The 13,303-nt window shown below is 50.2% G+C and overlaps 1 protein-coding gene across 4 annotated transcripts in view; it reads right to left on the reverse strand.

Moving 5' to 3' along the window:
- The window catches only part of ADAP2 (ArfGAP with dual PH domains 2), a 23,220-nt gene extending 10,166 nt beyond the window's left edge, over window positions 1-13,054 (reverse strand). For 3 of the 4 annotated variants that reach the window (XM_015564119.1, XM_015564118.1, XM_006764039.2), the window contains exons 1-5: window positions 12,737-13,054; window positions 10,987-11,078; window positions 6,543-6,622; window positions 5,587-5,699; window positions 873-1,019 (exon numbers count right to left, since the gene is read on the reverse strand). In XM_015564119.1, the coding sequence (XP_015419605.1) occupies window positions 873-1,019; window positions 5,587-5,699; window positions 6,543-6,622; window positions 10,987-11,078; window positions 12,737-13,015 (711 nt within the window). In that variant the 5' untranslated portion in view covers window positions 13,016-13,054. Of the gene's footprint in view, window positions 1-872; window positions 1,020-5,586; window positions 5,700-6,542; window positions 6,623-10,982; window positions 11,079-12,736 lie in introns of all 4 variants that reach the window. The other variant, XM_015564120.1, reaches the window with a different exon arrangement.
- Between the last annotated feature and the right edge of the window lie 249 nt (window positions 13,055-13,303).

The following is a 13,303-nucleotide window of genomic DNA, read 5'->3' on the forward strand; positions in this document are numbered from 1 at the left end:
GTCAGATGCTCTACAATAGGGCAAGTGGGAAGGAGTCAGGCACCATAAATATCAGAGACCTTGGGCACCTCAGCGAAAGTCCTCGTAGCAGTGACTGGCACGGGGGGCGGGAGGGTGTGGCCACCAGTGTCCAGCCAGTCTGAGCAACAGCAGAGAGCCCACCACGGACTGAATGAGAGCCAGGGTCTGATTTCCTGGACCGTTAAGTGTGCTTCTCCAACTTTAATGTGCATAAGGACCACCTGCGGATCCTATTCAAATGCAACTTCTGTCAAGCCAGCGTGTCTCAGAGGTTGAGCGTCGACCTATGAACCAGGAGGCCATGGTTTGATTCCTGGTCAGGGCACATTGCTTGGGTTGTGGGCTTGATTCCCAATGTGGGGCATGCAGGAGGCAGCTGACCAATGATTCTCTCTCATCATAGATGTTTCTCTCTCCCTCTCCCTTCCTCTCTGAAATCAATAAAAATATTAAAAATTTTAAAATAAAATGCAGTTTCTAATCCAGTAGGTCCCGGGTGGGCCTACACGTCGAGAAGCAAGGCCCCAGAGTGCACTGCTGCCTGATCTTCTCTCCGTTCCTCCTCCCAGAGTCGGGGTCTCTGGTGCCACCTGGACTTGCCATCCCCGGGCACAGTCCTTCTGCTGATGGACTCCCGTTGGTGGAAGTGAACCGTCCACACACACCCACTCTACCTGTCAGGTTCCTCTCTCTGATCTCACTCGGCCTTCCTCACACCTCTATCTCTGACCAGAAAGTGACGCTAGGTTTAGGCAAACAGTAGCTGCAGATCTCAAGAGGGTCAGTCGCTGGGCCTGCAGAGCCCTGGGGTGCCGAGCTGGAGGCCGGCATGGCGAGGCCAGGCAGCTCACCTTGCCGCTCTCGTGATACACAAACAGGTTCCTGATGTGGCCCTCTCTCCGGTAGGTGATCTGCAGCCCGTGGGGGTTGCCTATCTTCTCCGTCTGGAAGGTGGCATTCAGGTCCTTGATGTGGATGACAGCTTTGGGGCTTTTACCCTGAAAGAGAGGGAACAGATACTCAAGATGCCGACAGACAGTCCGCAGGGAGTCGTCTTATCTCCTTCACCAAGGCCTCAAGCAGACAGATAACCAACCTGTAACTTTCCATGGGTTTTCCCTGATCAATGATTGCTCTGTCATTAGGACACACGGATGCTCCTGCTGTCCTGTATTCAGCCACCCCACCATTACTGCTTCCTCAGCCTCTCGAGTTGGAATGGGGCTTGGAAAGGCCTTAATGCAGGACTTTTCAAAATTTTAGCCATGGAAGTTTCTCTAAAGCAAGTCATCTGTGGAAGCCACCCAATAAAATAAAGCAGATAGAAGCAGATGTGGGGTCCTGGCTGGTCTCAGGGTTCTGAAACAGTGCAGTCACTGATTCATGCTGAGCAGGGAAGAGAAAAGAGTGCTTTCCTTCAAAATCGGTAAGAGAGAAAATTATAACCAACACCGGGGAGCTGTGGGAGCCATTGACCCATGTGCCTATTGCATTTAAATAAAAATAGCCTTGGCTGGTTTGCTCAGTGGGTAAAGCATTGGGCTGTGGACTGAAGGGTCCCGGGTTCAATTCCGGTCAAGGGCTCGTGCCCCGGTTGTGGGCTTGATCCCCAGTAGGGGGCGTGCAGAAGGCAGGTGATCAATGATTCTCATCATTGATGTTTCTATCTCTCACCCTCTACCCTTCCTCTCGGAAATCAATAAAAATATTTTTTAAAAGGACAAAAAATAAAATAAAATAAAACTTCAGTTCTTTACTCAGCCCCATTTCAAATGCTCAAGTAGCCACCCGAGGCCAGTGGCTAGGGTATTTTGTTGTTGTTGTTAATTCTCACCCAAGAACATTTCCCCATTGATATTTAGAGAGACTGGAAGGGAGGGGGAGCGACAGAGAGAGAAACATCGATGTGAGAGAGATACATCGTTTGGTTGCCTCCTGTACATGGCCCCAGGATGGAGCCTGCAACCAAGGTATGTGCCCTTGACCAGAAATCGAACCCAGGACCCTTCAGTCCACAGGCCAATGATCTATCCACTGAGCCAAAGCAGCTAGGGCTGGTGGTTAGGGTATTAACAGGGCAGACATAGAACTGAAGAAAGCCTATTAATAGTCTTCTCTAGAGGGAAAGTTGGTCATATCTATTACCATGTGATTGCTTTGACTCACAATTTTGCATCTGAGAATCCACCCTAAGGAAGTAATTGCATTTCTGTGCAAACATGCATGCCAAAGATGTTTATGCCATGTTACCTACTGGTATACTAGCAGAAAAAGAAGGAGTGTTTTACATGTCCATTAAATAATTAAATCACGGTACATCCATAAAATGAAATACCGCAAACATTTTAAAAGACTAATTTAGCCCTCACTAGTTTGGCTCAGTGGATAGTAGAGCATCGGCCTACAGACTGAAGGGTCCCAGGTTCATTTCCATTCAAGAGCACATGCCCGGGTTGCTGGCTCAATCCCCAGTAGGGGGCGTGCAGGAGGCAGCCAATCCATGATTCTCTCTCATCATAGATGTTTCTATCTCTCTCTCCCTCTCCCTTTCTCTCTGAAATCAATAAAAATATATTTAAAAATAAAATGAAATAACTAAGTTAGATCAATATTACTAATATGAAATCCATGAGAAATACCAAGTCCCAAAACAGGATGCATAGTAGGAACCTACTAAAACAAAGAAGGGCCCTAACCGGTTTGGCTCAGTGGATAGAGCGTCGACCTACGGACTGAAAGGTCCGAGGTTCGATTCCTGCCAAGGGCATGTACTTTGGTTGTGGGCACATCCCCAGTAGGAGGTGTGCAGGAGGCAGCTGATCGATGTTTCTAACTCTCTATCCCTCTCCTTTCCTCTCTGTGAAAAATCAATAAAATATATTTTAAAATAATAATAATAATAATAAATAAAACAAAGAAGGGTTCCCCTTCCCCGCTATTCTCACTAACACTTGACATTGCCAATTTTTAACATTTTTGCCAATATGAAGAACTTGAAATTGGGCCTCACTGTTTTCATTTAATCAGCTATATTGAGGTATAATTGATAAACAAAAAATGGTCCTCATTTTAAGAGTATAGTTTGATTTTGACAAGCATATATTCCCTTGTAACCACTACCACAATCAAGAGATTCAACATCACTGTCACCCCAAAAGTTTCCTCTGCCCTTTACAGTCTATCCTCATCCTCCCCACCTCAACACCAGGAAATCACTTACCTACTTTCTATTGCTTGTTTTAAAATTTCCTATACATGGAATTATGTAGTACATACTCTTTTATGAGGCTTCTTTTGCTCAGAATAATATTTTTAGATTAACCCACCTTACTGCATTTTTTAGTAGTTTGTCCCCCTTTATTGCTGAATAATATTCCCTTCTATGGATGTATTACAATTTGTTTATTCATTCAGCTTGTGGATGGACATTTGGGTTCTTTCCAGGTTTGGGCTATTATAAATAAAGCTTCTATGAACATTTTTTGGGGGGACTTATGCTTTTGTTCCACCTAGAAGTGGAATGGCTGGGTTGTGTGGTTAGGTATACATTTAACTTTATGTAAAATTGCCAATGCCTTAGCCAGTTTGGCTTAGTGGATAGAGTGTCAACCTGCGGACTGGAGGGTCCCAGGTTCAATTCTGGTCTAGGGCACATGCCCGGGTTGTGGACTCGATCTCCAGTGGGGGGGGCATACAGGAGGCAGCCGGTCAATGTTTCTCTCTCATCATTGATGTTTCCATCTCTCTCCCTCTTCCATCCTCTCTGAAATCAATAAAAATATATTTTTTTAAAAAAATGAAATTGCCAAATTGCTTTCCAAAGAGGTTGTGTTATTTATGGATGAGAGTTTCAGCTTTTCCACATCCTCGCCAATACTTGGTGTTGTCAGCCTGTTTAATTTTCGCCATTATGGTGGGTGTGTAGCATCTCATTGTGGTTTTGGTCTGCACTTCCCTGCCAGAGACAGCAAGTGTCTCTTCTTACCCTTATCAGGCCTTTTGGTTTCCTTTTTTGTAAAAGGCCAGTCCATTTGCTTTGCCATTTTTCTAATGGACTGTCTTTTTCTTCTTGATTTGTAGGTTTTTTTTTTTTAAATATGTTCTGAGTATCAACATTTTGCTATGCTGAGATATCTTTTGAGTTTCACTTTCTTTATACTTTATTTACTTTCTTGTATTACCCCAAATTTTTACATAAAAATGAGTTACCTTTATAAGTTAAAATTTTTCCTTTTTGGGGGAAAGAAATTAAAAAGACCACAGGCAACTTGTGTTATTTTTAGACTGTTTTAGACTAAACAGGCTTAGGACTGAGAGAAGGATCCACTTTTCCCAACCAAAAATGAGGCTCCAGGAGACCAGCCCCCTGTGGCTGCTGGGGTTCAGTGGCCCCTCCTAACCCTGCTCCACTTTCTCTTCCTGCCTCTTGTGCCTGCACCATTTTTCAGGTCTTTAAACTGAAGACTAATAAGAAATCCCCACTCTTGCCCTAGTTGGTTTGGCTCAGTGGACAGAGCATAGGCCTGCAGACTGAAGGGTCCCAGGTTCAATTCCAATTAAGGGCACATGTCTAGTTGCAAGCTCAATCCCCAGTAGGAGGCGTGCAGAAAGGCAGCCAATGAATGACTCTCTCATAACTGATGCTTCTATCTATCCCTCGCCCTTCCTCTCTGAAATCAATTTAAAAATATTTTTAAAATATGATTAAAATAATTAAAAAGAAACCCCTACTCGCACTTGGAGGATAAATACTCTTCATCCCTCACCATTTTTCACTTGGCCCTAGACTGCGGCCACGCATCGCACAGGTCCATCTAGGAAAGCAACAGGGGAAATACACAATAATTCCTACGTGTAGGAAACCGAGCAAGGTGAAGGCCAACGCTCAGAGCCTTCTGTTGGTCACTCCCTCACATTCTCATCTATTTCCCTTCTTAGCACTTCCTGCCACCTGCTATATCATATGTTGATGCTGTTTGATCACCACCTGTCTCCTTCCACGAGCATGAAAGCTCCAAGAGAAGAGGAGCTTTGTTTAGTTCACTGCTGTGTCCCCAGTGCCTACAATAATGTCTAGCATATAGTAGGTGCTCAATAAATATCCCTTGCGTGTATGAAGAAATGAAGTCAAATCCAGTGATCATCAAAGGCTTAATCATGGACCAGTCGAAGCTTATTCTAAGTCAGCGGTTCTCAACCTGTGGGTCGCGACCCCTTTGGTGGTCGAACGACCCTTTCACAGGGGTCGCCTAAGACCATCCTGCATATCAGATATTTACATGACGATTCATAACAGTAGCAACATGACAGTTATGAAGTAGCAACGGAAATAATTTTATGGTTGGGTCACAACATGAGGAACTGTATTTACAGGGCGAGAAGGTTGAGAACCACTGTTCTCAGTGAGCAGAAGGTGAGTTTTAGTGGGCTGGACTTTCACCACGGGAAAATGGGATGAGGGGCCTGAGATCACCCACAGGACAAGTCACTGTTGATTAAAGAGCAGACCTCGGTGGGTCAGAGACCCGTGCGCGGGAGGGGACCCCTCAGGGTCTGGCCTCTTACCTCTTCCTTAGTGTAGTACTTCAGAAGGCCTTCTCTTGACAACAGGACAAACCTCCTTCTCAGGAACTGCGCGTTGTCCCTGCCCCGCTTCCACAGGAACCCTTCCCGGTTACCTGAGCCACCGAGGACGACAAAGAGTGAGCACCCACCGCCTTAAGGCAAACAAGCAGCTCACAATCCTCGTAGGGTCTCGGGGTACAATGAACCTCCCGCCGGCTGCTAAACTGTCTCACATCTAACGAACGTGGCTGTTTCAGATGCAGGACACGGGGTCCTATCTGGGGCCAAATTTCCAATGTTCTTCCTTGGCTATTTCTTAAGAAGGCACAGTACACCCTTCCATAGGCTAAGTACTGAGACACTGTACTGATGATTTCCCGTGGACATCAGCCCGGGGGCGCTCTCCAGAGGGCAGGAGTAACGCACGCCCTCTAGGCGCCTGCGGCTGAAGAATGCCAGGTGCTCCTGGGAGCTGGGAGTGTTGAGCACTGGCTGCCTCTGATCCTCAAAGAGTGGTTTTGTGCACTTTGCCCTCAGGGTCGGTGTCAGCCACAGGTCCAGGGCCACCAATGAGGTTGTGCCTTGCACAAGGGCATGAAGGAGGGCGAATTCCGGCCCATGCACCTTCCCGAGCCTGTGCCACACCGGGGGCTCCAGGAGCCGGGCGCAGGGGTGTGTTCCCGGTGGGTGAGCCTCCCTGCAACTCACAGGAAGGACTCTACACCCCTGCGGCCCCGCAAGGGCGTGCAAACATGCTTCCTGTCCATCCAGACCACAAACCCCACCAACTGCTCTGTTGCCATTTCAGAGGCAGAGGAACCCATGCCTGGGCCTCTGTGGCCAGAGTGAGGGCAGCAGATAGCTCTCGGCTGGACCTCGCTTCTGAGAATCAGGCACTTTGTTTTCTAGAACTCGCTGCGACAGAGACCTCGAAAGGTGATGAAAATTAACCGTACCTGAGAGTGAGATGGTTTTCCCATCGGCCATAAACTCCTGTCGCTCATACTTAGCTCGAATCCACTGTTCCTTTAAGACCCTAAAAAGAGAGAACCTCCGGTCAGCTGTGTCTGATACGTGCTCTGCCCACAGCAACTGTCCGAGGCCCCGCAGCTGCAGGCGGGAGCGTCACACAGCGGCCTCGCTGCCTGCTCAGGCTACCAGGGCTTCTCAGCCGTGCTCCTGTTACCCTTTGGAGCTGGACATCTCTGTTGTGGGGACTGTCCTGTGCACTGTAGGATGTTTGCCAGCATCTCTGGCTTCTACCTCCTGGATGCCAGTAGCTCTTCCTCCCCGGTGATACCCAAAAATGTCTTCAGACATTGCCAGTGTCTCCTGGGGGAACTATATCCCTCAGTGGGCTGTACGAAAACCTCTAGGCTATTCTGATGCCAGCCTGGCCCTCCAGGTCAGCGAGACCGACACCAGCTCCTCTGGATCGTCTACACTGCCCCCTCCACTGCCGGCTCCACTGCATGCTCCCAGCTTAGGCCAGGAGGCCAGCAGCCTCTTCCTGGGCCTGCCCATGAACTCGGGGCATGGCACACCGGACGGAGCAGTGGTCTTGGAGATAAACTCAACCATTTATCCACTGTGTGATCAAGAATAAGATACAGTAGATCCTTGGGTTATGTCGGAGATCCGTTCCTACAGCGATGTAACGCAATTTTCGCCGTAAGTGGGAACCCACCTACATAAGCACCTACATCACTCACATGGAGCACATACACAGCAGTAATGAGGTGAAACAGTAAAAAAAAAAATTAAAAGATAACAATTCCTGACCTTTACTTGTGGTAAAAAAATAGTAAGAAACATAAAGCACATATGTACATACATTGAAATGATGGAACTTTTTTTTATAAATGGAGATGGCTACGTAACCACGAAACGACGTACGTCGAGTCTGACGTAGCCCGAGGACTGCCTCTGAACTTGGGGAATATGCCAATAATATTATACCTACCGACCCCTTAGGGTAGCTTTAAATGTATATAAAGGGCATAGAGCCGTGCTCGGCACAGAGTAGGTGGCTTAATGTTAGTCCCATCAGGTACTGTCTTCCATGACCTGTGCAGAAAAACCATGCAGCCAAAAGGAGACTTCATTCAATCAGTTGGTTCTCAGATAGAAACATCAATGATGAGAGAATCATTGAACGGCTGCCTCCTGCACGCCTCACACTGGAAACTGAACCCAAAACCCAGGCATGTGCTCTGATCGGGAATCAAACCATGACCTCCTGGTTCATAGGTTGACATTTAACCGCTGAGCCACACCATCCGGGCCCGAGGTTTATGTGACCTTATCCCCACAACCACAGGGAATGGGTTAGAGCTGGGCATCTGGCCCAACTGGTCGATCAGAGCTCTGCCCAGGGCCGTGTGGACCAAAAGGAGCAAGACTGAGAAGGGAGGTGAATTAGAAGCGCTCTCTGGGATCACCCTGGGGGCTGGAGCTGGGACCTAGCCGTGGTCTGGCTCTAGCTGCACGAAGAAGCCCGGCTGAGAGAGAGAAGCAGCAATGAGAGCCAGGGAGGCTCTGAGAGGCTGCTGGTGTTCGTCCTGGCTTGTCCTTCCTGGGGCGGCTCCACCTCTGTTCTCCCTGCAGCCTGACCCCAGAACCCACAGCATCTTCTTTCTAAGCTGGTTTAAACTGGGTCTCTGTCACTTACCATCAAGGGTCCTATCTAGCTTTTCGGCGTTTGCCTTGGAGGAGGCTTGGGTGCAACTTTCTTCAGTTGTTCCCAATCTGGGGTCGCCTGACAGACACCAGCCGCCTCCGTCAAGCTGCCCAAGTTTGACCCCAAGGAGGTCAAAATCATCTATCAGAGGTGCAGCGGTGGGGAAGTCAGTGCCACCTCCGCCCTGGCCCCCAAGATCAGCCCCCTGCGTCCCTCTCCAGAAAAGACTGATGGTGGCATTGCCAAAGCAGCCTTGGGCAGTGATCGGAAGGGTCTGCGGATCACAGTGAAGCTGTCCGTTCAGAACAGACAGGCCCAGGCTCAGGGCCTCTGCCCTGACCACCAAAGCCCTCAAAGAACCACCCTGAGACAGAAGGAAGCAAGAAGACAGGAAGCACAGTGGAAATACCACTTGTGATGAGACCGTCAACATTGCCCGAAGATGCGGCACCGACCTTTAGCTAGAGAGCTCTCTTGAACCATTAAAGAGATCCTGGGGACTGCCCTGTCTGTGGGCTGCAATGCTATTGGCCACCACCCTCATGACATCATAGATGACATCAAACAGAGGTGCCGTGGAATGCCTAGCCAGTTAAGAACTACACAGGGAAATACTTCAATTAAAGATCATATGACGACGACAACAACAACAAAGAGTCCTACCTAATGCACAGTCCTCACCAGGACATTGAGGAACCCTGAGCCACAGGATCAGAGCTGGGAGAGGCAATGGGGACTGAGGCCCCAATCCTGGTGCTGCAAGTGGGGAGTTTAGAGGACTTTTAGGATAGGAGGGAAGAGGCCATTAGTATTCAGCTAAAGGGAGTTAAAGCACAGGCCTGTTGTTAGAATCATGACAAGCAGTGTCTGTGTAGGTCAGGCAGAAGGCCTAGCACATAGTAGGTGCTCACCAAGTGCTCGTTCCCTTCCCCTTGGAGCCAACGGCTGAGTGGCAGAGATGAGGCAAGAGGACCAGGCCCTCAGGCCTGACACATCCCTCTGCGGAGCCAGGCACTAGGCAGCATTCTGAAGCTGACACTGAGAAATGGATTAAAACTAGCCTTTCAGCCCAGCCGGCGTGGGGTGGCTCAGTGGTTGAGTGTCGACCTCTGAACCAAGAGGTCATGGTTCGATTCCCAGTCAGGGCATATGCCAGGGTTGCCGGTTCAATCCCCAGTGTGGGGTGTGCAGGAGGCAGCCAATCAATGATTCTCTCTCATCATCAATGTTCTCTCTCTCTCTCGTCCTTCCTCTTTTAAGTCAATAAAACTATATTTTAAAAACAAACCAACTAGCATTTCAGGTGGCCTATGAGGTTTTTACATAAGTTATCTCATTTAATCCACCACGATGCTCTGATGTAGGCATCATTACCCAGATTTCAGAGGCGAGGATGCCACGAGTTGGAGAGGTTTGGTAACTTGTCCACCCTCTCACAGCCAGGTCATGGTAGACTTGGAAACAGAACGGAGGTCTCCCGAGTCCACAGCTGTGCCTCCCCGGCCGCAGGGAAATCGCAGGCCCCCCAGGGATGGTTGTGTCGTTTGTGCCCTATCCTAAAGCATCCTGCTGTGAGGCTAGAGGACAATGTAGCTGAAAGGCAGCGGCTTCCTGCAAGCCATGTCCCCATGGGGTTGCGTCTGCTCGGAGGGACAGACACACCCATTGACGCAGGTGCTGTCTAGCAGCCCTGATGGCGGGGCTGGGTCCCTGGGAGAGAGTCAGGCTCAGGCAGTCCATCTGCAGAGGTCTGGGGTCACTAGGTACCAGTGTCACACGGACCCTCGCCTCCAGGTCAACTGAACCCTCCTACTGCTTCACAGATCCTCCCCCGGCCTCCCCTGCCCTCATGATATTGGATTTTCTCAATGTCATGGTTCAGTCACCCAGACCTGGTATCAGATGGGCTCGTCCCAGCTTTGCCTCTACAAGTGTCAAGTTTTTCATCTACATCATGGGAGCGATGGCAGTGTTTATCGCATGGGGTTGTTGAGAGAATTCAACAAATTAATGCACATAATTATTTAGCACAGGGCCTGGTGTATAGATAAAGCTCAATAAATACTAGCAGCTACTATTGTTTTTATGGTTCATATTTAGGGATCTGGGGCCCAGCAGCTGCTTTGGGACAGTCCTAAGCATAGCACTCCATAGGAAGTAGCTGAAATACATTTGTTCTATTAAAATACCAGTGTTTCGACCTATCTGGTTTGGCTCAGGGGTCCTGGGTTCGATTCCGGTAAAGGGCACGTGCCCCGGTTGCAGGCTTCATCCCCTGCCCTGGTCAGGGCACAAGCAGGAGGCAACCAATCGCTGTGTCTCTCTCATATCAATGTTTCTGTCTCTCCCCCTCCCTGCCACTCTCTCTAAAATTCAATGGGAAAAAATATCCTCAGGTGAGGATTAACAGAACAATAAAATAAAATACCAGTGTTTCTCTTCTCCATCAAGTTAGCCACCATCTGTGAGAACATCAGAGGCAAATGGGGCAGATAATAGAGAAAATGTCCCCTTTCAGAGCGATGGAAGCTGAGTCCCAGAGGGAGGAATTGACCACCCAAGCAATAAAGGTAGAGAGGGCTTAAACTAGGTCTCAGGTGTTCTCCATAACAGTACCAAACCCTTTCCTGGGTCCACCTGCTGACCAGGCCCATGGACAAGACCACCGCAGGCAAAGACCCGGAGGTGGGGTTGGGGCCAGGAACCATGCACTCACTCACAGGCAGTCGCTGGCCTGAGGGATGTAATAGAAAGCGGGGACTCTGGCTTCATACTTGGCCTTCACACGGAGGTTCCCATTGTGGGTCATAAACTGCAAAACAACAGCAATTTGATGGTAATATTAGAACTTGTAAAATATGAAATGAAACCATGGTCTACCCAGAAGGCCACTGCTCTCACTGGCTCTTCCGCTGAGTCAGGAGACAGTCCTAGGGGAATTGCACACTGCCCTCCAGAATTAACCAAAAAATAAAACACCAGCGTTTGCTAGAAAGGCCAGAGCAATGTGGTGCTGGAACAACTATGCCTCATAGAGGCAGAATGCACCACAGTTCCCACACACTGGTTCACTTGATCCCCTTAGCCATTTTAATATTACCATCTCCATTTTAGAGGCTCAGAGAGGTTAGGTGATTTACCCAAGGTAACACAGCTAGTACATGGAGAGCTGGGATTTGAACCCAGGCTTGTCTAACTCCAAAGCTCATGTTCTTCCTCCTACCCCACCATCACCCCCACAGCTGGCCAGGACCCCCAGCAACAGTGCCCGCAAGTCTGTAGGCAGTACAGGTAGCTGAAGGCGGAAGTCAATGCTGACCCCCTAGAGTTCTAGATCAGGATTATCACTGGGGCCCTTTGACACCTGAGAGACCCAGAGACACATGGAACAAGAGTCAGCACGCAGCGACAGCAGTGGCTTACCTGGGGTGAGGGCAGTGTGGGAAGAAACATTGGGCTTTTCATAGAGCGAGCCCTATTCTTTCCCCCCTCCCCCTCACTCCCCAGGGGCCACTGAGCTGTATCACAGGATTTCCGTGGGCTCTGGATCTTGGGTTCACATCCCAGCTGTGCCACTCAGTCACGGAGGGACCCTCGGGCAATACTTTACCCCTGAGCTTCAGGGAGTTCACCTGCAACACTGGAGAAAATGTAACAGGGGAGGTACCAGTATGAGGCACAAACAAATAACCTTTGGGTTTCAGTGCTGGGTTGCGGGTTTTCTGACCTTCTACACTAGCATGTAAGCTCCATGTGGACAGATTTTACCTTGCTCGCTTTAGCTGCTCCAGCACATGGTGGGCATCCAGTAACCAAGTGTTGAATGAATAAGTAAAGCATCTAGCCCAGCAGCCTAGCACAGTGCCTGGCACACAGTGGCCGCTCAGAGACCGTGGGCCTGCTTCCCCAACAGTCCTGAAATCCTCCGCCAACCAGCACAGTTTAGGACCGCCTGCTCTCAGACGGTGTCCTGGCCAAATTGGCATTTTCCTCCAGGCTGAAGGTGTCCTCCATCACCATAGGTCAGCGGAGCCAAGTAGACCCCTTCCTGGCTAGGGGGGCTGGAGGGAGAGAACAGACTCAGGATACTGGATCTGGGATGCTTTTATTCCAGTCCAGGGCTTCAACTAATGAGAATAGTAGCTGCTAACTGACTGGTACTTTGTACCTGCATTGAGCCCACTTTTAACCCTTTCAACGGCCTGTGAAGCGGGGGGTGGGAGGGTGTCCCCATGACACAGATGTGGAAACTGAGGGTCCACAACTAGGGTTTAAAAACCAAGCTCAGGGCCTCCCCCTCCTAAATAAACAGGTGAGGATGCCAGGATTTGAACTCGGAGCCTCTGTCTCAGCCACAGGTCTGATAGGCTGTGTTTTCTTTCCCGAGTGATGCCTCCCTCTGGACCTGAGTCCGTCCCTGTAAAATGGGGCGCCCTGCCCGCCGCCGCCGCCCCCTGCGCCCCTTGCTACCTCCACAACACTGTCGTCCCAGAAGTCCAGCCTCACGGACTTCACTTTGCTGATGTCTGGGAAGTTCCGGTGGACGCCGGAGCAGTTCAGGCAGATGAAGACGCCCAGCTTGTAGGAGGCCCAGTCGGGGTCTGCGGGCGAGAGGGCGGCAGCCGGACTAGGTGGGGAGCTGGGCGAGGACACCAGGGCTGACCTCCCGGGGCGATGCGCCTTGGGGGGACCGAGAATGCCAGCAGGCACGCGGGTCGTCGCGCGGTAAAGACCTTGGAACAGAACCATCTGGAAGGAGTTCTGGGAATCGGGCAGGAGGCTGCGGCGCGGGACGCCGGAACCGAGAGGGGGAGGGCGGCAGCCGGACTAGGTGGGGAGCTGGGCGAGGACACCAGGGCTGACCTCCCGGGGCGATGCGCCTTGGGGGGACCGAGAATGCCAGCAGGCACGCGGGTCGTCGCGCGGTAAAGACCTTGGAACAGAACCATCTGGAAGGAGTTCTGGGAATCGGGCAGGAGGCTGCGGCGCGGGACGCCGGAACCGAGAGGGGGGGGGGGTCCGAGGGGCCGGCCCCGC

Source organism: Myotis davidii, unplaced genomic scaffold (assembly GCF_000327345.1).
Source record: "Myotis davidii unplaced genomic scaffold, ASM32734v1 scaffold699, whole genome shotgun sequence".
Taxonomy (NCBI): domain Eukaryota; kingdom Metazoa; phylum Chordata; class Mammalia; order Chiroptera; family Vespertilionidae; genus Myotis; species Myotis davidii.